Genomic DNA, 26,355 nt, shown 5'->3' with positions numbered 1-26,355 from the left:
CTGCCACAAACCTTTAAGCATGCCACTGACAGTGTCCGATTGCATGAGCTGACAGTGGAAGCGCTCATGAAGAAACAACGGATCAAGAATAAGGGAGGAACACATAATGTGTAGACTCCCGTTGGGAAGATTCAAGTTAGAGAAAATTGGAAGGGTATACAAGGGGTGAGGAATTCACAAGCATTGGGCTCGAAGACACAAAGTGAGAGGTTGATCGAACAGAGGAGGCAGTCTAATCTTTGTTTTAAGTACGGGGATAGATACTTTCCCGGGCATCAGTGCAAGAAGCAACTGTTTCTATTGGAAGGAGAAGAGGAGGATGTAGGAGAGGAAGAAATGGGGAATGTGCTGGAGGAAGGAGACGAAGACAATGGAGAGATATCTCTACATGCCTTGAGGGGACTGGCTAATAACAAAATCATCAAGGTGGAAGGGAAGGTCGGAGAAAGTAAGCTAATGATCCTCATTGATAGAGGGAGTACCCACAATTTTTTGGATGAAAGTACTGCCAAACGGTTGAAGTGCTCCCTGGTTAGCACACAGCCACTTTCAGTAACAGTGGCCAATGGGAGTAAAGGGATGAGCAAGTCAGCTTGTGCCAATTTCTGTTGGGAGATGCAGGGTGAAGAGTTTGAGGTAGACTTGAGGTTATTAAAATTGGGGGGGTGTGATGTGGTGTTGGGGGTAGATTGGATGAAGCAGGTGAGTCCCATTTGCTTCGATTTTAACAAAATGGAGGTGACTTTAGAGAGAGAAGGAAAGGAATGACACTGGTGGGCAACAAGGAAGCTGGAGTATGCAGGATAATCACAGGAAAACGTCTACAAAAGATGCTTAAGCATAAGCTAACTTAGGTGGCCCAACTTTTTTCTATACAGACGATGGAAGAAGAGGAGAAGGATACAAGGGAAGATGGTGAATTGCTCCTGGCAATCAGCAACCTTTCTCAATTAGAGTGGGAGGTAAATCAACTCAACCTACTTCATATGCTTTTGTTTGAATATGAGGATCTCTTTAAGGAGCCAATTAACTCTACCCCCTTCCAAAACCCACGACCATTCCATTAATTTGAAACCCAATTTGGGACCCTTTAATGCAAGACCCTACCGATACCCCCCTCCCCAAAAAACACAAATAGAACAAATGGTCAAAGAAATGTTACAATAGTCCCTAATCCAACCTAGCCATAACCCTTACACATCCCCGGTATTACTGGTAAAAAAGAAGGATGGATTGTAGCGTTTTTGCATAGATTACCGCCAGTTAAACGCCGTGACTATCAAAGACAAATACCCCATCCCCCTCATTGAAGACCTTTTAGATGAACTAAATGAGGCCACCATTTTTTCTAACCTCGACCTAAGAGCTGGCTATCACCATATTCAAATGAGCCCAAAAGACATATCAAAAACTGCCTTCTGAACCCATCAAGGCCACTATGAGTTCTTGGTAATGCCCTTTGGCCTTACCAATGCCCCAGCTACTTTCCAATCCTTGATGAACCTCATTTTTGAACCTCACCTAAGGAATTTCATCTTGGAATTCTTTAATGATACACTAGTGTATAGTCGAATCTTTGATCAGCACTTGACACACCTTAAGACCACCTTCGAGATCCTTAAGAGTCAATCAATTGCATATTAAGAGGTCGAAGTGTTTTTTTTCTCAAAGGCAAGTGGAGTACCTCGAATACATTATATCAAGCCAAGGAGTCAGTACGGACTCAAAGAAAGTATCGGCCATGCAGTCCTGGCCAAGACTTACGTCCCTAAAAGCTTTAAGGGGGCTTCTAGGTCTAACGGGGTATTATAGAAGATTTGTGAAGAACTACAGAATCATCAGTAAGCCCTTAACTCAATTACTGAAGAAAGAAGGGTTCAAGTGGGGAGATCAAGCTGAGGCAACATTTGAACAACTTAAGAGGGCTATGAGTGAAGCACCGGTGTTGGACCTACCTAATCTTCACAAGACCTTCGTGCTGGAAACAGATGCGTGTGAAACTGGGGTTGGGGCAGTGTTAATGCAGGAGGGAAGGCCTCTAGCCTTTCTCAGCTAAGCCTTAGCTCCTAGGCACGAAGGGCTAAGGTGGTGTTCTCTTTGTGTTTCAGTTTTGAGTTTTGAGTTTTGAATTCATTTTGAGTTTTGTGTTTTGAGTGTCTGTTTTGAAATTTTTAAAAACGCGTTCTCTTTGTTATTCTAAAAAATTGTTTCTCAAAACAGAAAATTGGAAAATGCGTTTACTTTGAAATTTTGTAAAATGTTATTTTATGATAATTTATTTAAGAAATTTGATTCAAAATAAATTATAAATTTCATTTAAAGAATTTCAAATATAATACAACTTATATAATTTAATCATATCTAATATATTAAAATTACAAAGTACATTCTAAGTCATTTTTAATTTCACTCAACTATTAATTTCATAATAAATTTATTTTTACCTATAAATTAAATTTGATATTAATTTTGAAATTTAAATTATTCACAACATAAATATTTTAAAAATATATAAAGCATAAAATAAAAAAATCTATATTAATTGGGCGTGGAGGCGCGGAAGGGAGAAATGGCAGAAGGCAGTGGCGGGCGACTGGATTTGGGCATGGCAGGCGGTGGCGGTGGCGGTGGCGATGGCTTGGGCGTGGAAGGCAGTGGTGGGCGAGAGCGATGGCTGTGGCGATGGCGGATCTGGGCATGGAAGGCAGTGGCCGACGGTGGCTGTGGCAAATCTGGGCTTGGAGGGCAGTGACAGGCGAGGGCGAGGGCGATGGCGATGGCGATGGCGGTGGCGGTGGCCGATCTTGGCATGGAAGGCAGTGGCGGTGGAGGATCTGGGCTCGGAGGTCTATAGCGAGAGAGGGAGATGGCAGTGGCGGGCGGATTTGGGTGTGGCAATGATGGTCGTGGCAAGCGATTGCAGTGATGGCGGTGGCATGGACGATGGAGGCAATCGAGCTTGAATAGAAAAGAAGAGAAAGAGAAGAGAGAAGAGAGGTTGAAGAAAAGGGATGAAAACGGTGGCTGTTTTCCGTGTTTTGGATGGAGGCTGGTTTTGGCTGAAAACAGCCAAAACGTGTTTTTGGCATTTTGAGTTTTCTGTGTAAATTTTTTGTGTGTTTTACAAAATGCGTTTTTGAAAATGAGTAAGTAAACGCGTTTTGAGTGTTTTGAAAAACTGAAAATTGAAAACGGGCTGAAAATGCCAAAGAGAACAGCCCCTAAGCATCTATGAGAAAGAGTTTATAGTTGTACTGATGATAGTGGACAAATGGAGACACAACCTTGAAGGGGGCCAATTCGTGATCAAGACTGATCACCAAAGCTTAAAGTTTATGTTGCAACAGAAGTTACACACCCAATTACAAAAGAAATGTATGGAAAAATTGATGGGCCTTGACTATACTATACAATACAAGAAGGGAAAGGATAATGTTGTAGCCGATGCATTGCCCAGATGTTAAGAAGAGGGAGAAGCAGTAGCTATAATTGCTTTCCAAGAGGTGGCCACCAGTTATGATAACGACGAGCAGAGAAGAGGGATACAAGAACAGTTGATTTTGAACTCTTCCAGCAAACCAGGATATACACTCAAGAATGGGGTCATATGATACAAAGGGAGAATAGTAATTGGGGACAGACAGGATATCAAGCACAAGATACTCCAAACCTTACATGAGTCTCCACTGGGAGGGCACTTGAGAATTCAAAATACATATCACAAGGTAAAGCAACTCTTCTTCTGGCCTAAATTGAAGGAAGTAGTGGTTAAGTTTGTTATGGCATGCGATACTTGTAAGAGATGTAAGCATGAGAATGTAGCGACATCGAGATTGCTACAACCTTTAGCTGTCCCAAGACAAGCATGGGAAAGTTTATCAATGGATTTTGTGGAAGGTCTACCTAGATCTGAAGAGAAGGATTGCATATTAGTGGTGGTGGATAGATTCACCTATTTTGCTCACTTCTTGAGCCTATCTCACCCATACACTACCCAAGAAGTTGCCAGAGTATTCCTGGACCAGGTCGTCAAGATACATGGAGTCCTGAGAAACATCACCTCTGACCGAGACAAGGTCTTCACCAGTCTAATGTGGCAATCCTTACTGAAGTCCCTGGGATCTAAGCTGAGCATGTCGTCGACCTACCACTCCCAAACTGATGGACAAACAGAGAGAGTCAATCAGTGCTAAGAAAACTACTTGAGGTGCTTATGCTTCCATCATCCCATGAGTTGGCACAAGTGGTTGTCATTAACCTAATGGTGGTATAACTCTAGCCACCACACCTCTATCAGAATGTCCCCATTTGAAGCCTTATTTGGATATAAACCCCCCTTACTTCCTGCTATCCAAGAGATTACTAATGTGGCAGCTGTAGAAGAACATCTCCAACAAAAGCAGGAGATTTTGGGACAATTAAAGAAGGATTTAGCATTGGCCCAAAATAGAATGAAACAACAGGCTGGTAAAAGAAGCGAGAGGGAGTTTGCAGTAAGGGAGAAGGTATATCTAAGGCTAAGGCCAACCCACATCCGTGCGCTAATTTCAACACCAATGACTAAGCTGAGCCCCAAGTACTATGGTCTTGTCACGACCTCGCCCTTGTAACTGGAAGTTGCTTCCTTTCCGATAGAGTCGTAGGGAGAAATTTAGTAGGTAGCGAAGAGAAACGGAGAAGAAAGAAGGAATTAGAGAGAGAGAAAGTGAGTGAGGGAAAAACAGAATTCTGATATTCTCATGCATGCCCCTTCATGATGGAGGGACGCAGACATATATGGGCTGTTTGGAGGGGATATTCCCCTGTCAGAGGTGGGCCCACACCTGGTACGATCCTAACAAACTATATTCTTCTTTCCACTGGCCGATCGTTGCTCTAATACAGCTAATACTCAAATAGCAATGGTAGAGTTCACACACCGAACTACTACCAAAACAAACTAAGTACAAGAATTTTAAAAAATGCAATGGAATTAGATGTTGGAGTTAATGGGTCATTCTGTGACAGGTCCCTTCCCTATTGCGGCAAAATTGGGTAAAGTGACATATCGGCCCCAGCTACCGGAGATTCCCGTATCCACCTGGTGTTTCATGTATTCCTGTTGAAGAAGGGTATTGGAGGTCAACAGGTGAGTGCAAGCTTGCCCCAGGGTACCGGCAACAGTACGCCCCAAGCAGAACCTGCGGCTATTTTAGATAAAAGGGTTATCTACAAGCATGGAGCCCCCATGACTCAGGTGTTGGTGAGGTGGTCACATCTCCATAACGACCACAATACATGGGAGTATCTACCTGACTTCCTTACACAATTCCCGAGAGTAGCTTGTTTGCTTTGTATTTCTTGAGGACAAGAAATGTTTCATAGGGTGGGAAAACTTGTCATGTGCCTATTAAATAAAAGGCGAGAAATAGAGATAGCTGTAGCACATGGTAGTTAGCAATTGTATGGGGGTTTTGGGCAGGAGCTATCCATTTTTCGAATAGCCCACTTGTTTGCCCACTGGACGAAGGAGATCAGTATAAATTTACATTGATCTCACTCTCAAGGAAGGAATGAATTGAATCTTAGTCTTCTCCCAATTCTCCCGCTCTCTTTCTCTCTCTCCTTATCTCCCTCACGATTAGATCTCTCATTAGAATTCTCCCGAATTCCTTGCGGAATTCCTGATATAGATCAGTCAGACTCGTAGGATCTGACACAACCATAAGGGAATAAACAAATGAGATTAAATAACACAATCTGGACCCCTTCAAATGCACATATAACATATATGTGAATGGATGGTTGACAAACTTACAAAAAAATCAATCACATATCCCATCAGTCTCTTACCTCATTTTCATCCATCAGAAGATTGGCAGTCTTCAGGTCCCTGTGGATAATATTGTTTTGATGCAAATAGTTCATTCCCTTGGAAATATCAAGTGCTACTTTGAGTAGAGCAGGTAGCTTAAAAACACCCCGTTGTTTATGCAGGAAGTTGTAAACACTTCCTCTGGACATGAACTCTGATAAAAAGAAAATGTTCACCGATAAATTATTACTTACCTAATAACGAGAATGAATTAGAAGAAAGAATTACACCATAAGTACCAGTCAAGATGCACAGGTTTGGAGACTGTGTGCATGCACCAATGAACTGTACAACATTCTTGTGCCGAATTTTCCTGCAGGAACCAAGAGAAGTAACAACTAAAATAAGAACAGTTATATTTCCCTTTGGGGAGAAGCTGTGTACAAATAGAACCCTCTCTTGTCCCTCGAAAAGCAAGGAGCATCATGCACTAGGGACACCCTAAAGGAATAGATGGATATGCAAGTAACTAAAAATGGAATAGCTGCAATCAAAGATAGAGACACCATGTTCATCAGTTAGCTGTCTGCCTTAAGGGTAAGTCTATAAAGATTCTGATCCCAAAACTCTAGTTTGTGTGTGTGCTATGTCATCAAAAGAAATAGGAGAAAATTCCAGGGCGAAAAAAAAATGCTAACACTGTTTATAAATAAATTGCAGAAAATACAAGGGCCATTGGGAGGTCATAAAGAACTGGGTTTGCATCAATCAAATATATGGATGCATTGAAAAAGGAACCATCCACATTCAGTCTTCAGTGTAGTTGACTGCATTCCACATAGATGCCCAACTCAAATTGTGGGCTTTATGTGTTGATGTTCTGTTCTATGTTGGTCAGCTTGTTTTTTGCCTAGTTGATGTATTGATTCAGGGGATGATTGGCTATGATCTCTAGAGATTCATTAGTCAAATCATCCTTGATATAGACACTGATCTAATCGTCATTTTTTTGGAAATTATTGACATTGATTATTTGTCCAGATTTAGATACTTTCCTATCCTTAGTACAGGAAATCTTTTTATACTTTGTACAGCTTAACTTTCCTATGTTATAATCTCTTACCCTATTAATAGGGCTGTATCATTCATACGGAATATGAGACATTTTTCAGTCTATTTTTCCAACATGATGAATTGTCTACGAGGCTTGTACATTGATCTAGGATGTTTATTCTCTACTCTTGTGCCTAAGGTAGAGGAATTTGTTGGAGAAGATAAGAAAAAAATAAGTTCAAGTTATGAATGGGAGGCTAAGAGATAAGGTTGTTATGAGAGAAAAGATAGGAGTATTTCAAACTAAAAGGATAAATGGAAGAAGAGATGAAGCAGTTCCAAAACGGATGAGAAGAAGTCAAGTTCAAAATCTGTTCTAATCTGTAAAGTATTGTTTTTGAATTTGTTGTATCCTATCCCCATATTTTAGGAAATATTGTAGGATATCTTTTGTATATATGTCAGTCTACGGATCAAAGCAAAGTAAGGAAGAACATTTATTTTTCATTCAGCCTCCAAAACACTCAAAATAATTCTCCTACCCATCTTGATTATTTTCTGTTCAGAATTGTATCCTAGACTGCTAGTGTTTGTGTTTTGCATTCATTATTTGTTATATATATGTGAAACCCCAGTATTTTTGTACCTCATTTATTTTTCCAATTATAATTCTCACCTATATGATACAAAGTAATAATAGTAAAAGGCAGAAGAAGAAAAAGAATAAGAATTAACTAATATACAATGACTAGCATAAAGGACATGCTAAATATTCAAGGAAGCACTATAATATTTCTATGCATAAGCACGTGGCTAAAAACTTGATATGCCTCGAGTCATGGTAGAAAAGAACTAGTTACCACAGGACAACTGGCCTTGAGAATAAGCAAACTCGTGTTCACCAGTGCCAAAGCCCTTCGTGAGGTAACATATGTAATTTGCTAAAGTTATGGCCTATTGCTGAATAAATATAAGGGTAAATAGCTTCCAAACACCGTGTGGTTTGGGTCATTTGCATGGAGACCCCCCTGTACATTAGTTTTGTCTCTGGAGATCCCCATGTTTACCTTTTTTTGCTCGAACACCTCTCTGTTAGTTTTTGACACATATGGCACTAATTAAAATCAACTTAGGTTAAATTTAACAAGTTTTCACCTAATCTCTTACTCTAATTACAAGAAACAAAATAAAAAGAAGCCCTGAAGAATAAAACCTTCAGAGAAGGTTACCAGTAGAGGCATGTCAGCCTCCACTGCAAGGGAGGGATGGGGAGGAAGGGAGGAATCAAGTAGATGACCGAGGAGGATCTTGCCACCTATGGTATCATCACGGTCACACTTACTCTTCATCTCCTTCCAGCTTCCTCCTTGAGGTGCACTCACGAAACTCTAGCCACCAATTAGCCAATGAACCTGAGCCCTCACTCAGCCACCACTGCCCCAATTTGGTGGAAATCCTGAGGGGAAAAGGCCTCTGCACGTTCATGGTATCCACCGAAACCGACATCCAAAAATTCAGATAAAGATTTCGGTGAACAGTCCAGTGGTAACAACAAAAGAACCAAATTGGTCAAGCATTCAGAAAATTATTCACTCTACCTAAAAGATTTTCAGTTTGCAGCTCCCAAGTGTAATTGTGCACAAGGTGCACTCAAAAAATCTCTTATCAAGTTGTTCTTTTACAAATAAAATCCCCAAACAAATTTAACATCATTCACTAGGTCATGTTTTCTTTTCTTTTCTTTCTTTCTTCTCTCGAACAAGCAAGTAGATGTTAAAGAGGTAAGAAGGGGGGTAATGATATCCATTAGGTATTAGGACAGCTCAAAAAGAAAAAGAACCAGTCATCTCAGCAAGATTGAAACTCACGGACCTTGCAAAAATTAAGCAGAGAAACATCTAAATAATATTTTCTTCTTAACACCGGGTATGAAATGCAGACAAGTAGTAAGCAAAGAAAAACAATGGCTGAGATGACATTTAAGGAGGTCTGAGAGAACCTGTATGCATGTTAGGTACAGAAGCAGTTCAGAAAACCTTCTTATAGAAAATATATTTTGGAAGAAAATGTTTGCCATACCAGGACCTGGCCAACTGCGTGGCACGTGGGGGTGAAGCTTGCAGATTCTGACGATACAAAGGAGGGAAGAAAGGGACTCGAGTTCTGGGGAAGGAATTGAGGGTTTCAGAAGGGTGGTTGAGTAAGGAGGCTGTGGAGGGTTAATGGACGAGGCTGTGCAAGATGAAGGAGAGGAGAAGCAAGAGAGGTGAGAGGAACTTGAAGGCAAAGAGAGATGATGAGAGTCCAAAAGGCAACTAGGCTTCTCATGGCAGCGAAGATGGCTGTGAGGTAGGGGCTAGCATTTTGGAGGTGCAACAATGGGTGGAGATATATGAGCAAGACTCCTCTGCGTTTGTCCTCTGTCTCTTCTCCTCTCTCTCCCTCCCTCTCTCAGCCGTTGCCAACAGTGACCCTTCTTTTTCCTTAAGTACTGCTGCCAGCAACATTCTCTGAAGAACAGAACCTCTGTTCTATTCTTTGGGGCCTTTTTTTATTTTTTGTAATTAGAGTGATAGATTAGGCAAAAATGTGTTAAATTTTAACCTAATATGATTTTAAATAATGTTGTAACAGATGAGGTGTCTGAGCAAAAAAGGTAAATCACAAGAATCTCCAGAGACAAAAATAAACTACAGGGGGTCTCCATGCAAATAACCCAAACTACAGGAGGCCTAGGGGCAATTAACCCTAAATTTAAAGATAAGTTAATTTTGTAAGAGAATGTAAAGGCCATTGTCTTGCCAGTAAACCCCCCTGTGAACCTAGTACTGTTACTTCACATAAATGCAAATTAACAAGAGAACTTTGAATCTATCTTGCATCATCTATTATATCACTATATTTCAGACTAGATTGAAGGCAAAGCAGAAAGCAACCTCTTCAGCTGGTCCCAGATGAAAATATAATTGATTAGAATGATTCAGAACTCCTGCAACAAAAAGGCCTGAAAACATTGAAAGATTTCACCTGGACAATAAAGAACCCACTAAAGTAACTGCCTCTTGCAAACCTCACATAGATACATATGAGCAAACTCGTTCTCTGACTACATAATTTTGGCATAGTCTCTATATTCATTAAAGAACACTCCTTTTGCAATGAGGTTTGAAAAGGATGAACTAATCCTAGATGCCAAGGGCTGAACATCAGTAGCAACAAAAAGTAAGTTCCAAAACAAATTGTGGAGAAACCAACAAGTGCCCTCAAAATAACCAAATAATTTAACAGACCTCATAATGAACACTTCCTGGGCAAACTCTCTCAGCATATCTTCATTCACCCGCTCAGGCTTCAGGACTTTGATAGCCACTTCTTGACTACAATATGTACCTTTATACCTGACGACAACAAATCATAAGATATGCTGGAAGTCACCACAACCAAAAATAGGTTTGAGAGAGAGATAAAACTCACAGATCCCCAAATGAACCCGATCCAACTTTGTGTTCATATTTCAGCAGGCTGGCATCAATTTCCCAAACATCAGCTCCATCAGTAGGTATTTTCACATAATCAGCAGAGGAATTGGATTGGATTTGGTTATGGTTGCTAATAGGCAACAATGATTGTTGATTTGAACAAAATCTTCCCTGCAGAATGTTTACTGAGTATCATTTACCAATAGACGTATATGACACACAGAAAACAAAAGGGAAGAATTAAGATCTGGCAACATAAGTGAAACATGGTCAAGTTCTGAAAACTGTCTTCAAAGGCCACACCGCCATTGAGATGGGAGAAGAGGGTAGTCAAGGCTAATAAGTCAAAGACAAGCAAGCCTACTAATTAATGAACAATGAGGAACAATTATTCATCTATGCCATGCAGAGCATACCAAAAAGCTGTTGGATAAAACTTTTGTTAAGACATTTGTTGGATAGAAGTAATGCCGATTTACATTCAACTCTCATTTACCTTTGTTTCTCCTGCCAAGTTAATTGTGACTCTGAATGTATGTTGGGGCTACTTAATATTGAGAGCACAGCACAAATGAAATATGTTATGTTCTTAAAACGAAGTGAACAAAAGACGCAAGTTGGACTGTGACTCCAGCAATCCAACAAAAAAATAATGAGGACAACATAAAAATTAGTAATAGCTAAACAAGATCTATAATAGTTATGGAATAGTATGCTCAAAACTTTTAAGATGCATTCTGACAAGTAGTTCAATTGTCTCAAAGTGGATGATAACCCCAACAGTATCCCAGATAATGAACTATGAATATCAACCTAAAGTAATTGCAGATGTACAACCCATGAAGAGATTCTTGGCAACTGAGATCATACAGCTGCATCCTTTCATGATTTCGCACCATAAAATTAATGTGATTTTAGATTGTAAGCAGTTAGCATTTATCCAGGAGTGCTCAAAACATGAGAACCAAGTACTAATTTCCATTAACATCCTGCATATTTGGTAATATGTTTTGAAAGCTAACTCAGTATAGTTTTAAAATCTAACTTTACCAAGTTGCATATTTTTTGTATAGAACATAAATCAAAATAATTTGTTCTGAAGATGCCATTCACAAGTTCAGCAAACTAGGGTAAAGGGAGGGCCGGTGGTTTCTAGATGTTATATTTCTGATTTCTCCATAGCTTCAATTTTATTTATAGAGCATTAAAAACAGGCACATGGAGGATCTCAAAGATGATTTGAACTACCAAGTCATTATAATATCATAAACCTAGGGTGAAGCCTCCACTCCCCAACAACATCAGGTATGATTTTCCATTCCTGAACCCAATAGCAATAACATGTCCAAGTCATTGTCAAACTTACTGGCAAGCAAACATTGGGAAAAGGAAAAACATTTACATGTGTTGAGAATTCATATTAGCTTGTATTAGGTGTACTGTATAGACTAGTTGTACTTTGTACCTAGCTAGCATAGGTAGCTTGTACACAGCTGTTACCGTGTTTTGATATAAATACTAGTAACCCTGGCTTAATAGATTTGATTAGTTCTTTTCCCTCCAATTTCTCTTTTCATCTCATCTTTTTCTCTCGAACTATTTTTTATTCTCTCCCCCCCCCCCTCCCTCCCTTCTTTTCCCTCCAATTTCTCTTTTCCTCTCTTCTTTTTCACTCAAACTTTTTTTTTATTCCCTCCCTCCTTTGAAAATATGAGCTGCTTCAGAACTTCAATAGCAACATAATAAAATATATATATATATATATTTCACAGAGCACATGATAGTTGTACATCTTTTAAAGCTAAACAGGAAAAGGTACCATCTCTCAGCATACCATAAAACATCAATGCCAATCAACAACAAAAATTCATCAGCTTTATCTTTCATGGTAAGAAGCATTCATGCCAAACCAATACACTCTGCATAACCATTGGTTAAACAAGCTAAACATTGTAAACATAAGAGAGTAACTACCTTAGACTTTAGAATTTCCTTCTCGAGTGTATTTCTGAGCTGCTCAGTTTCCTAGATGTCTCCAAAATGGAAGTTATTCAGCATAAGATGTCATGAAAGAGTAATAGCAAGGGGAAAAAAAAGAAAAGAAAAGAAGAAAACTACAATGGTTTGCATCAATATCTCAAGGAAGAAAAGAGTTAAGAAGACACCAAAACCAAGAAAACTCCATATTGCTAAGCATGACTAGACAGAGAGAGCAATTATCAATATCATACCTAGTTGCAGCCATTATGACACCGTTCTATGATAGAGAATTTAAAACAAATGAAATCTTGAAGGTTCTTGGACTGCTCTTGAACCTAAAAACTATCTCTGATACCAATTTGTTATCCTAGGACTATGCGGAATGACCATTGGATGATATATGCCTCTCTCAACACTCTCAAATCCACCCAGCAATAATAGGAATTGAAATAGAAATTATAAGCAATCAAAAAATAGAATGAAAATAAGAACAAGAAACAATCAAACCACAAGCAATAGGCACGGATTTATCTTGGTTCGGTTTCCTTTGAGGAAACCTACATCCAGCCTTCAAACACCCCTTCAAGCAGTCTTTATTTCCAGACAGAAGATCAGTACATCACAGCCCTCATAGTCCACAAACCCTGAGTACAACACCACACTGTTTCCCCAAGAAAAAACCCCAGGACTTGCAAACAATCTTCCTTTCTTGAACAATGCCTTGCACTCATAATACAAAGGACTAGAGCACTCACAGAATGATTCTATCTCAGCAGGCGCCTTGCCCTCTTATTTTTTATTTTATTTTTTTTACATATGATGATGAGGATATACTAAGGCCTTATCCTCATCATCATATTTGATGTCTATGTTCTCAAGATCCAAACATAACTTGTTAAACTTATCTATGTGCTCCTGCAGTTTCTTACCTTCATCCATTCTAAAGGAGAAAAATTTAGTTTTCAAATATAACCTAGTAGACAGGGTTTTAGTCAAGTAAAGAGTCTCCAATCTTTTCCAAAGGTCTGATGCCGTGGTCATTTTGGCCACTTCCCTCAAGACTTTGTCCCCTAAACTTAAAATCAAGGTGTTAAAAGCTTTCTTGTCAATATCTTTCTTTTCTTTTGATTTTTCCTTTTTCTGTTCTTCAGTGGAGGTTTTAGGCAGTGTTTCTTCCTCATCTAAAGCCTCTTCTAGTCCTAGATTCCTTAGCAATGCTCTCATTTTCATCCTCCAAAGGCCGAAATCATTCTGGCCATCAAACTTCTCAATATCATACCTAGTTGCAGCCAACATGACATTGTTCTATGATAGAGAATTCAAAACGGATGAAATCTTGAAGGTTCTTGGACTGTTCTTGAACCTAAAAACTATCTTTGATACCAATTTGTTATCCTAGGACTATGTGGAATGACGCTTGGATGATATATGTCTCTCTCAACACTCTCAAATCCACCCAGCAATAATAGGAATTGAAACAAAAATTATAAGCAATCAAAAAATAGAATGAAAATAAGAACAAGAAACAATCAAACCACAAGCAATAGGCACAGATTTTTCCTAGTTCGGTTTCCTTTGAGGAAACCTACATCCAGCCTTCAAACACCTCTTCAAGCAGTCTTTATTTCCAGACAGAAGATCAGTACATCACAGTCCTCATAGTCCACAAACCCTGAGTACAACACCACATTGTTTCCCCAAGAAAAAACCCCAAGACTTGCAGATAGTCTTCCTTTCTTGAACAATGCCTTGCACTCATAATACAAAGGACTAGAGCACTCACATAATGATTCTATCTCAGCAGGCGCCTTGCCCTCTTATTTATAGAGGAGGCGGACACACTTGGGCAACTAACTAACTTAGGGAAATTACATATTAACCCCAACAAAATGTACTAATTACACTTAACCCCTAGCTGCCTAATTTCTTCAGCCGAGACTACTCCTTCATGCTCCCTTCCGATTCTGCTATCTTTTAGGACAAAACTCGAGGCAAACTTCAACACCTACTATAATGTAATTCAACACTTCACTAGTTTGTAAAAGATAACATGCTGAGCCCATATAGAAACCAGTCAGAATATACAATTTGGATACCAAAAAAGAATACATAGTAGCCAAGGCATGCGGAAGAGCAGGTTCAAACCTGGGACATGAATGGAGAAGTTGAATTAAACTGTTAAGGTTCTTCTTGCCCTTGGAAACCCAACTACTGTAAATACCCCATGGCTCAAATAAAGAACATGATACCACATATACTTGCAATCCAATTGAAATAACTTTCTACATCAGAGCATGTTGTAGTTAACAATTTTTTTAAGATGATTTAAAATAATTCTATAGAAAAAATATTCATGTTTAAAATTATGGCATCTCATGTCCTCAGAACTTATTTGCTTTAGTAATAGATGAACTCACTAAACACATTCAGACGGAGGTATCATGATGTACGCTATTTGCAGATAACATAGTGTTAGTGGATAAAACAAAAGAGGGAATGAACACTAAGCTTGAGTTGTGGAGAAACAATTTAAAATTTAAAATCTAAGGGATTTAAATTAAGTAGAAGAAAAACAGATGGTATTGAAACTTCATTTCATCATTACTCTACTCCGCCAGGGGATGTTATCCACTGTCGGTCCCAAGCCCGAATAAAGGAGGATGGTTGCGTTAGGTAGCCGATAGTCAGCGTAAAACCTAGTCGGATCCAAATATAAATTCTAGACAAACTATCTATTGGAGTGTAACCCATATAAAAGTCTAGAATTCATGTAGCCGACCCCACATAGTGGGATAAAGGCTGGATATGTTGTTGTTGTTGTTGTTGCAGAAGAAAAACAGAATATATGAAATGTAAATTTAGTAAGAATGCAAGAGTGAAGGATGTTATAATAAAATTGGAAGACCAAATCATACAAAGAAAAGACCATTTTCAATATTTGGGATCAGTGATTTAAAAAGATGGAGAAGTTCATGAGGATGTCACGCATAGAATTAAGGCAAGTTGGCTAAAATGGAGAAATACATCGGGGGTGATATGTGATGGTAAAATCCCATTAAAACTGAAAGGAAAATTCTATAGGACAACTATAAGACCAGTTTTGTTGCATGGCTCAGAATGTTGGACAGTCAAATACCAGCATGATCAAAAGACGAGCGTAGTGAAGATGAGAATTGTAACACCCGGTGTAACCGGTGTTAAGAGAATGAGAAAGGGAGTAAGAAAACTTTCAAAAATACCCTTGAGAATGTGCTAGATCCTTGAGATTGAGGATGCCCTATGAGAGGGACATTTTGGTAATTTGGATAATGGAATTCAACAAAGGGTAATTTGGTAAATTGGAAATAATTCCTATGTGGAATTAGGTGAGGAAGTGAATTTAATCCCAATTTTGAATTATGTGGAGATATGGGATTAATAATTCATGAAATGGGTATTTTGGTAATTTGGAGTGATTCCATAAAGGAATTTAATTATGAAAAATATTGGGAAATGGTGGATATTCAATTATATGTGAAAATAATTAATTTTCCCTAAATTGGTGAATTAATGTGATAATGCCACATGGATGACCAAGATAAAGAATTGGAAGCCAAGTTTGTGTCTTAGAATGACACTTGGCATAATCTTGAAAATTTGAGAGAAAAATTATATATTAGAAATGTGGGAGCATATATATATATATGTGTGGATTTATGAGTTGGAGAAGGATTTAATTAAATGCAAAAAGAAATTATTTTAGTCTTTCAAGCATTTAATGAGAGGCATGATGGTGTTGAATTAAAAGAAAAATCCAAAAGAAAAAGAATTAGTCATGCATTAATGGTGGAAAATGGTCCCATTAAATTAAATGGGAAAGAAATTAATTATGTCTCTCAAGTGTGATGGTTATGAAAATGGTCTCATTTAAGTAAATGAGAAATAAATAGAAATTTCAAGAATCCAATAAATGAGATGTATTCTTGAGAAAGAGAATTAATCCAAGGGTGGGGATTTAAAGAGAAGTAATGGCATGGATTGCCAACATATTAAAAGTGTGCTTTCTTTTAATGGTGAAGATGAAGTCTTGTAAAGGCAAAAGTAATCCCATGGGTGAGATTTAAAGGAAGGAAATGGCATGGATTATGTTTCTTCCAAGAGAGATGTATTTAATCTAAAGAGATGGATAGTTGGGATTTTCTCTCAAAAAGCAAATGGAAATCAAAGGCTAAGATGAAGTCTTGAAATGGAGATTTCAAGGCAAGAGTAGTATTTAAAGGGAAAGTAAGCCTTTGTCTCAAGTTTTGCCATTTCAAAGAGAGAAAGAAAGTGAGAGGAAGGAAAGAGTTGTCTTCCAATGAGAAGAAAAGAGAAGAAAAGAAAGGGAAGAAGATGAAGGTAAGGGTTCTTCCTTAGTCTAATAATCTTTTATTTCTCTTGAATGGTAGTAAGTTCCTTTTGGGATACCATCTTAGATGGGAGAAAATGAAGATGGAAGCTCTCTTGAAATGAAGATTTAAAGGTTCAAGAATGAGGTAAGGGATGGCCCCATGTGGAGGAGGCCTTGCATTGCATTGTAAGTAGGTTGCATAAATTTTTATGTATCTCTTTGCATGCTTTACTTGTACATGAGACCTATGGCCATGGGGGTGGGAAAGAAGTGGTAGGTTGATGCCTCAAACCATGTTGGGTTGTGAGGATGGAATAACCTAACCATGCCTGCATGCATTTGCCATTACATAGACTTGTTATGCTTGTATTTACTTTGCATATGCACCCTTACTGAGCTTTGTGGCTCATGAGGTTTTACCCTCCCCTTGTAGGTTGTTCTCATGTCAAAAGAGAAAAGGGAAAATTGCAGGCTTGTGGTTGGAAGCCCTTGATGTATATTTCTTGTTTGTTGTAAATTTATGGCTTAAAGAAGCCTAGGCTTGTGGTATTTATCTTGTGGCTTTATGTCTCGGGGAAGCCTATTTATTGTAAGTGCTTCTTATGATGTAATTTAATGGTTTGCAATGGCTTGTGAAGGCCTAGAACCATGGAGGTAATTTATTTGGAATAAATCATGACGTTGGAGAAAATGAATTTTTGTTATGAAAATAGGCTTGGGAATTGAAAATGTGGAGATTTTCAATGCATTTTTTTTGGAGTGTTATTTCTAGAAATTTTTGGGTTAGAAGGCCCAAGGAAAAAAAAAAGGTAGAAGCAGCAGGCAGCAACCCCGCGCGCACAGGCAGGGCCGCGCGCGCGCGCGGGCGGCCCGCGGGCGCCCAGCAGGCTCGGCCAGTGCCCAGCGGGGCCCCGGGCGTGCCAGCGGGCCCCGTCGGCTAAATTTTTTTAAAATTTGAAATTTTGGGAATTAAGGGGGCATTTCTAAATTAATTTTGGGCCCCGGAGGAATTTTTAAAATAAAGGGGTTTTTTGGGTATTTTGGGGAGAAATGACGAAATTTTGGAAAATAGAAAATGATGAATTTTTCCTCCAAAATTAGTAATCAATCAATGGATTGATTTTAATGGTGATTTATGGAGCTCGGTAAAAAATTATTGGATGGAAAAGAATTAAATAATAAATAAGAAAATGGTGGTTGGGCATCTTCATGAGTTTTCTTTTCAACCAAATGCAGTGTGGTTGAAGCCTAATTCTGCTAGTGAATCCTGGGGTTGAGGGAATGGAAGGACGAGCCTAATTCCCACCTAGGGCGTTTCGTCTTGAAACATGGTCCACCCTTCACCTAAGGCCGGGCAGGTGGATAATTCGGGTAATTGTTCACGAGTAACACTCGTAAGTGGGAGCGGGGCGTTACAAGAATACTAAGATGGATATGCGGCCATACAAGAAAAGATAAAATTAGAAATGAGGTCATTCGTAATAAGGTATGAGTAGTACCAATCGAGAAGAAGATGAGAGAGACTAGACTAAGATGGTTTGGGCATGTGAGAAGAAGACCAAGAGACGCTCCGATAAGGAGAGTTGATGAAATAGAATAATTAGTCAAAAAAAGAGGTAGAGGCAGATCCAAAAAGATTTTGGGAGAGACATTAAAATTTGATATGAAGTGTATGGACCTAAATGAAGATATGACAAAAGATAAAAATATATGGAAGTCTAAAATTCATGTAGCCGACCCCACGTACTGGGATAAATGCTAGATATGTTGTTGTTTCATGTCCTCAGAACATGTCATATCTAACACAAAAATAAAATTTTGACCATGTAAAACTAATGAACAATTATAACATATCAAGCCTTAATCCACTAGGTGAGGTCAGCTATATGAATAGGCATACATGATTACTTATATAAAACCTAAAAAAGATGTAAACGTTACCACTTTGTGAGGAATCATTAAGCTGAGACTTAAAAATCAAACTACGAATACCATAATATTGCATGTTATGAAATAGTTAAATGTTTTGCCAAACCTTTATGAGCATGTCAGTTATCAGAAAGACCTTTAAGACCATACCTCATGAGGCCAACCATCAACAACAAAGACATCCAAGGAGAAGCCATCAACAGTTGAAAATGCATGGGCTTCTTGAATGTTCAGTCCAATCTCAGAAAGCAAGGAAGTCAACTGGATGTTTAACGTAATATAGATGTCAAAACATTGAATTAGAAAAGTTAGCATGGAACAGTAGATAAATTTTTAACTTAACAGCTGTCATTGTATTTTAATACACTTTTCCTGTTCTTTTATCTTCTTTCTTCTATTTTGCAATTGTCAAAGAAAGGTCAACGGTATAAACAGATCAAAGACATATTCTTATTCATAACACATGTGACGGCTCCATGGAGTTACCAATCATGATCCACAACCTTATCTCCATACATGCCTTCAAGAAAGGCAACAAATTACCAAATTCTTATGCATAAACAGATCAAAGACATATTCTTATGCATAACACATGGGACGGCTCCATGGAGTTACCAATCATGATCCACAACCTTATCTCCATACATGCCTTCAAGAAAGGCAACAAATTACCAAATTCCAAGATTTCAAGACTGTTGGAAACATTTTTTATGCATAACTTTGGGAAAAACAAAAACCAACAGCATCCATATTGGACAGGTTATCATGTTCCAGATTGCCAATTTGCAAAAGGTGACTAATATAAATTGTTCAAGAACAAAAAATGGAAATGTACATGAGCAATTTGCAAAGTCAAAAGGCTCTTGATGATCAGTTAATATGTTTCTTTACATCATCAAGCCCAGACCCTCTTCTGATTAGTCTCATCCTCTCAATCTATTATGGTATTCAGGAAACTGAAAAGATTCAACCATAGGGACTTTATGCTTTATGCTATAATATTTATTTTGATAATTGGAAGAAAGAAGAGAACGCAAGGGAAAACATGCAAGAGAGCCTAGTATCAACTGGTTTGAATCCTCTGTTTCATTTTCTCATTTGGAAAAACATAAGGGCTGGTTTAGTTGTGGAAAATGATTCTCAGTTTTCTATCCCCAATTTTCTATAAGATCTCTGTTGAGTTGTTTTTGCATCGAGAAGAAGATCTAGAAGTGAGCAGTAAAGTCCTGATCGGTTTCAAACGACAGTTAGTTAGATTGTTTTATTCTAACAGTACTATGTAACCTAGGGGTGTTTTGGGTATTGCAATATCTGTTTTATCCCTAGAAGTGTTCGCACTAATTTGTCTATAAATATAAGGCTAAGGCAGTCGTTTGAGGGAAAAAAACTGATCATTCATTCTGATATTGTGTGAGTGCAGTGTGTGAGAGGAAAGGCTTGTGTCAAGAAAGTTCTTTGTAATCTCCAAGAAAGATTGTACTTGGGTGGGATAAGAGTGAGGGATTTCTTGTATTGTTCAAAGGTTGTATTTCTAGTGAAATTGCTCTTGGACTGAGTCTGGATGTAGGGTTTTTTTTTCATGCAATTCAAACCAGGATATTCCGCTTGTCTCATGTGGTTTGCTTTACTTTCTGTTATGTTTCTCATTTCAGTTTCATTCTTTAATCTGTTCTTTCAATTTTGTCCGTGAGTGTGTGCGGTTGAGTGTGGCATAATTTCAGTCTAAGAAATCTGATCCAGTGACCCTAGGTATAACAATCTCTAGTTTTCATTTCCCATAAAAAATTGAAAATTGCTTTCAAATGTTATAAGTACAGAAAACTCATTTCTAACCTAGAAAATTGGAACATATGTTCACAAATGAGAGTGTGAGAGGTTTTTCTTGTGTAGCTTACAGTGGAAAACCCCATTTTCCAAATCTCCAAATTAGTAAGGGAAATTCAGAAAACTCATTTTAGGAGTTTTCCAAGTTCAGTTTAATTTTGGAGAACCATGTTTTCCAAATCTCCATTTTTTGGTTAGAAAGTTTTTGTATTTAAACAAAGTTTTCCAATTTTTCATTTTCTGAGTAATTTTCTCGGTAACTGGGTTATTTTCCACAACTAACAGCTCCTAAATATTTTGCATATTTTCTCTGCAATGCATGGTATCATTCTCAAAATGGAAAGCACAAAATTCAATATTTTATTTTTCAAATCATTCAAATACCAATATTTGCTAGTTACAAGCAGCTTTCCAGATCCATACTGGACCACCCTATTTAGCATATTTAAGTCCAGCATGAGGCTGGATCAAAGATATCTATGTAGTGCACTTGCTAAATGTCCGGTAATCCAGTGAAATATCATCAACAGACATTATTTTCACTTTACTTCTCCTAATCTTTTAAAGATTCCAACTAGATCATCAAAATTCAAGATAGATCATGTTCAGAAGTAAGTCTAAATTTTAAACAAACAAACTATCATATAGAAGAATGTAAGATTCCCATTTCTCCACCTGCATGGGCTTGCGCTAGATGAACATACAAACATTAATTTGGATGTGAGAGAACTCTGAGAAGCATATGATGGATATAAGATTTTAATACAAATTTCTACTCCAGCTACCAATAGAGGACTCAGTACTATGGATCACTGCACTCAGTAAAATATATCTGCTACAACATGTGCAAAAGGGGTTGCTGTACCCATCACCACACAAAGGAAAGGATGGAGAAATTGCAATAATATGAAACTGTAACTTCATCATATGTTAAATTATCTATGTGCCTAAATGAAATGAAGATTAAGATCAAGAACCAGGCTGAAAATTCAAATACATAGGGTTCTTATTAACGTGTATAAAAAGCTACAGAAACATCAGTCGGTTGCCCATTTTGAGTTATGTACAAATGCACTTTAGCCAAAGATATGTCACTAAATGGCCAAAATTTTGCATGTGGGAGAAACATGTTAAGAAAATGAAATTATCCATCATGTGACAGACGGGAGAAGGGAATAATCACCAACCTGACTAAGGAGTTTTGGCTTGTCCGCAGTCGAAAATGTGATCTCATGCATTGGCCTGCATGGCCAATTTAAAATATCATTTGAGCAGGAATTTAAAATTATTAACATTCAACACAAACAATACGTCGCATGCATGTTCTGGAAACAACAGACAGAGAGGAAGAAGTAAATAGTCACTCTTTAAGAAGCAAATCAACTTTCACAAGAAGACTCCAAATGCAGCACAAAACGGGAGGCCAGGATAACTTCAATGCACCTCATATTTCATACTTAGCAAGACTACAAGAAATTAAACTGTTTATTCCCGTAAGAAATTCAAGAGAAAGATGAAAGGAAAGCAGCCTTAATGTGTTGGAAACTAATCTAAAATGTTATGTTTTTCAGAAATTTCTAAATTCAGTTTAGGATTGTTTCTTAATTCCAATTAGAGATGGCAAATGGGCCAGGTGGCCCAAGGGCTCGCCTCCCAGCCCAGCCCGGCCTAGCCCGGTAGTGTAGCAGACGGGCCGGCCAAAAGAATGCAAGCCATGCCAAGCCAGTGATCTGTGGCCAACGGCCCAGCCCAACCCACCAAAATGGCCCTCGGGCCCGCCCGACAAGGCCCATGGACCGGGCCAGCAAAATGGCCCTACAAGGCCTGGCCCGGCAAGGCCCTTGCAAATTTCTGATTGAAGCATATGGCAAGAATAATTGGTTTGAGTTTTTTTATGTATTTTAATAGTCAATTATTTTAATAGTCGATTTCAAATCATACTAACTTAAGCATCGAAGTGCTCTCGAGAGCAATTTCGAGGACAATTCTTTGCAAGTACTTATACAATTTGAAGGAATCAAGGAGGTTAGGCAACACTAAAATATCAGTTTATTTTTTTAATGTCATTTAATAACCTATTATTCATTTGAATCTTAATATATGTTTGTTATTGAAATCATACTAACTTAAGCATTGGAGTGCCCTTGGGGTTGCCCCCAAGGGTATTTTTTTTGCAGGTATTTTTAGCATATGAAGGGGTTGGGTGCCCTTTAAGAAGAGGGACATTGAAAAATACAAAATCAACAATCGCTTGTAATTACTTATAAATATATTTTAAAAAATATTTGTTGCATTTGAGAAAAAAATAAAAAAATATATTTAAAAAAATATGTTTAAAAAATTAAAAATCAATGCCCCACCGTCCGGGTCGGCAGGCTCGCGGCCCGGCCCGCCTTGGCCCATATATTAAGGGCCACAAGGTCGTGTTAAGCCCCAATTCCCATTGCCTAGCCCGGCTCCCTCGTGGACCAAGTGGGAGGCGGCCCGACCAGGCCTACCCATTTGCCATCTCTAATTCCAGTTTAGGATACTTTCCTAAATTGTGTTATTGTAATCTTCCCTAAGTTGTAAATACACAACCCTATAACTATGGTCGTATCCTAATGAGAAGAATACACACGGATTATTCCATTCTCACATGGTATTAGAGCCGTGGTCCTAAAAATTTTTCTCAACCTTCATTGCATTCTTTTGACTCCAGCACTGTGTTTTTTCCTGACCTTCATTGCCATCATTTGGTTGTTAGTGCTATCAACTCCTCATTGTTGTTCTACCTTCAATGCACCATCCTACTCTGTTTATCCCAAAAAAAATACGTCAAAAATCTCTGAGATTGCTCCATCTATGACAACAGGGAAGACTAATTCGCTTGATCAATCAACGAGGAGTCTTCCTACCAAGGATGCACCATTCCTACTACTTGGACGCAAGAATTACTTATAGTGGGCACAATTGATGAGGACCTTTCTAAAAGGAAGAGAAAAGATAGCCCACTTGACAACACTAGGCCCCAAGGCATCAAATCCCGGATTTCCAGCTTGGGATATAGAGGATTCCATGATCATGTCATGGTTATGGAGTGCTATGCAACCTGAGGTAAGTAGAAACTACATGTTTTTGTCTACTACAAAACATATTTGGGAGATAGTTAGATGTACATACTCTAAGGTTCAGGATGCCTCGGTGATTTTTGAGATTAAAATAAAGTTAAGTAGTACTAAGCAAGGGGCATTAATAGTAATTGAATAGTGCAACAAAATGAATGGATATTGGCTCGAACTTGACAATTACCAAGATATTAAAATGGTGTGTAGTGAAGATGCAGCCACCCTTAATAATATTCTTGAGAGGGATAGGATTGTGGAGTTCTTGGCAGGTCTCAATGCAAAATATGATCAAGTTAGGGTGCAAGTTCTTTGAAGGGAAAAACTTTGACACAGCATGTAGCGCGCGTGTGAAGAAAAACACACCAAAATAAACTCTTGAAAGAACAAACTTCAATGGCCGAAACTTGATTTTCAAGAAGACACAAAAACAATACCGTTTTGCTAAGAAAACCTAAATAAGTTGTCGAAATTTGTATTAAGAAAAACTGATTACAAACTCTAGGTTCTAAGCATATTTATAGTGTTTGGCTAATCCAAATCCATTTAATATTTGTAAACAAAATCCAACTAGAATCCTAATAAAAATAAAACCCTAATCAAATATGAAATAAAATTAAAATCCTAAAATATATGAAGTAGAATAGAAGTAAAAATCCTAAAAAATCTAAAATCCTAAAAACTTATGGAATTCTACTATAGCAATATTGTAGCGCTACAATTTCAGCGCTACTGTAGTAGTAATGGAAGAACTCACTAAACACATTCAGACAGATGTGTCATGATGTATGCTATTTGCAGATGACATAGTGTTGGTGGATGAAACAAAAGAGGGAATAAACACTAAACTTGAGTTGTGGAGAAACAATTTAAAATCTAAGGGATTTAAATTAAGTAGAAGAAAAACATAATATATGGAATGTAAATTTAGTAAAAATGCAAGAGTAGAGGATGTTATAATAAAATTGGAAAACCAAATCATACAAAGAAAATACCATTTTCAATATTCGGGATCAGTGATTCAAAAAGATGGAGAAATTCACGAGGATGTCACGCATAGAATTAAGGCAGGTTGGCTAAAATGGAGAAATACATCGGGGGTGTTATGTGATGGTAAAATCCCATTAAAACTGAAAAGAAAATTCTATAAGATAGCTATAAGACCAATTTTGTTGTATAGCTCAGAATGTTAGGTGGCAATTAAATACTAGCATGAGCAAAAGACGAGCGTGGCGGAGATAAGGATGTTAAGATGGATGTGTGGCCATACAAGAAAAGATAAAATTAGAAATGAGGTTATTCGTAATAAGGTAGGAATAGTGCCAATCGAAGAAAAGATGAGAGAGACTAGACTAAGATGGTTTGGTCATATGAGAAGAAAACTAAGAGACGCTCCTATGAGGAGAATTAATGAAATGGAACAATTAGTCAAAAAAAAAGGTAGAGACAGACCCAAGAAGACTTTAAGAGAGACATTAAAGTTTGATATGAAGTGTATGGATCTAAATGAAGATATGACAAAAGACAGAAATACATGGAAGTCTAGAATTCATGTAGCTGACCCCACATAGTGGGATAAAAGCTGGATATGTTGTTGTTTCAAGTAATGCTTTAGACATTGAAGGTTACACAGATGCGAATTATGTTGGATCCTTAATTGATTAAGATCTACTACCGGATATTGTGTGTTTCTAGGTGGAAACTTGGACTCTTAGCGAAGTAAGAAATAGAGTATTGTGCCAAAGTCAAGCGCTAAAGCAGAATTAAGGGCTATGGCACTTGGTTTATGTGAGTTATTATGGCTAAAAATTGTTCTAGAGGATCTGAAAATTATTGCTAATGGTCCAATTAGATTATTTCGTGATAATCAATCAGCCATTAGCATTACTCATAATCCTATACAGCATCACAGGACGAAACACATAGAGATAGATCAACATTTTATAAAGGAGAAGCTTTAGAAAGGTTTAATTCATATTCCCTATGGTTCCATCTAAGAAACAAGTGGCTAATCTTCTAACAAAGGGGCTGGCTACTAAAAGATTTGAAGACCTGGTATGCAAGCTGGGAATGATTGATATTCATTTACCAACTTTAGGGGGTGTTGATTCCCGTAAGAAATTCAAGAGAAAGAGGAAAGGAAAGCAGCCTTAACGTGTTGGAAGCTAATCTAGAATGTTATAATTTTTAGAAATTTCTAAATTCAATTTAGGATAGTTTCTTAATTCCAGTTTAGGATACTTTCCTAAATTGTGTTGTTGTAATCTTTCATAAGTTGTAAATACACAACCCTATAACTAGGGCTATATCCTAATGAGAAGAATACACACGGATTATTCCATTCTCACAACAACATTATATAAAATTAAACAAAATAGAGAAAAGAAAACATAAATAAAAAAACTACAAAGCCAATCAAAGATTATCCCACAGCAAACTACTTGTCAACTCTACTATGATCAAATTCTCCTTGGTGGTACTAGGTCATTAGCCTTTTCCAACTCAAGTAGGCCCGTCTCACAACCAGGTATGATCACCTATGTAAGTCTTATAACACCATAAGTTTGATAAATAGCAAGCTTCAATCTGTTCCCATTACTATCTCAACCCATTGCAGTTTTAGTCTCTCTTCACTAGCATTACCTTGATGAAACTGTTGAATTGTTAACAGCCATCTCATCTTAAGTTGTTAGATAAAGGTCTTAACTTTATCTTTTATATTATTATTTTTACTCTCAACATGCCCCCTCACGTGTAGCCAAGCTTAACCACATAACTAGTTTAAATGCATGCAACTATTTAAATATTTGATTAGCAATGAAA

General features: G+C 37.8%; 1 protein-coding gene across 1 annotated transcript in view; it reads right to left on the bottom strand.

Annotated features, from left to right (window-relative positions):
* LOC127803856 (serine/threonine-protein kinase STY8-like) overlaps positions 1-26,355 on the bottom strand; it is a 60,254-nt gene that overhangs the window by 11,811 nt on the left and 22,088 nt on the right. The window contains exons 5-11 of the mRNA XM_052340434.1: positions 21,616-21,670; positions 18,755-18,865; positions 12,301-12,351; positions 10,322-10,497; positions 10,138-10,245; positions 6,094-6,167; positions 5,833-6,008 (exon numbers count right to left, since the gene is read on the bottom strand). Coding sequence (XP_052196394.1) covers positions 5,833-6,008; positions 6,094-6,167; positions 10,138-10,245; positions 10,322-10,497; positions 12,301-12,351; positions 18,755-18,865; positions 21,616-21,670 — 751 coding nt within the window. The remainder of the gene's footprint in view (positions 1-5,832; positions 6,009-6,093; positions 6,168-10,137; positions 10,246-10,321; positions 10,498-12,300; positions 12,352-18,754; positions 18,866-21,615; positions 21,671-26,355) is intronic.

This window comes from Diospyros lotus, chromosome 6 (assembly GCF_014633365.1).
Source record: "Diospyros lotus cultivar Yz01 chromosome 6, ASM1463336v1, whole genome shotgun sequence".
NCBI lineage: Eukaryota > Viridiplantae > Streptophyta > Magnoliopsida > Ericales > Ebenaceae > Diospyros > Diospyros lotus.
This window is presented reverse-complemented; position numbering and strand designations above follow the sequence as displayed.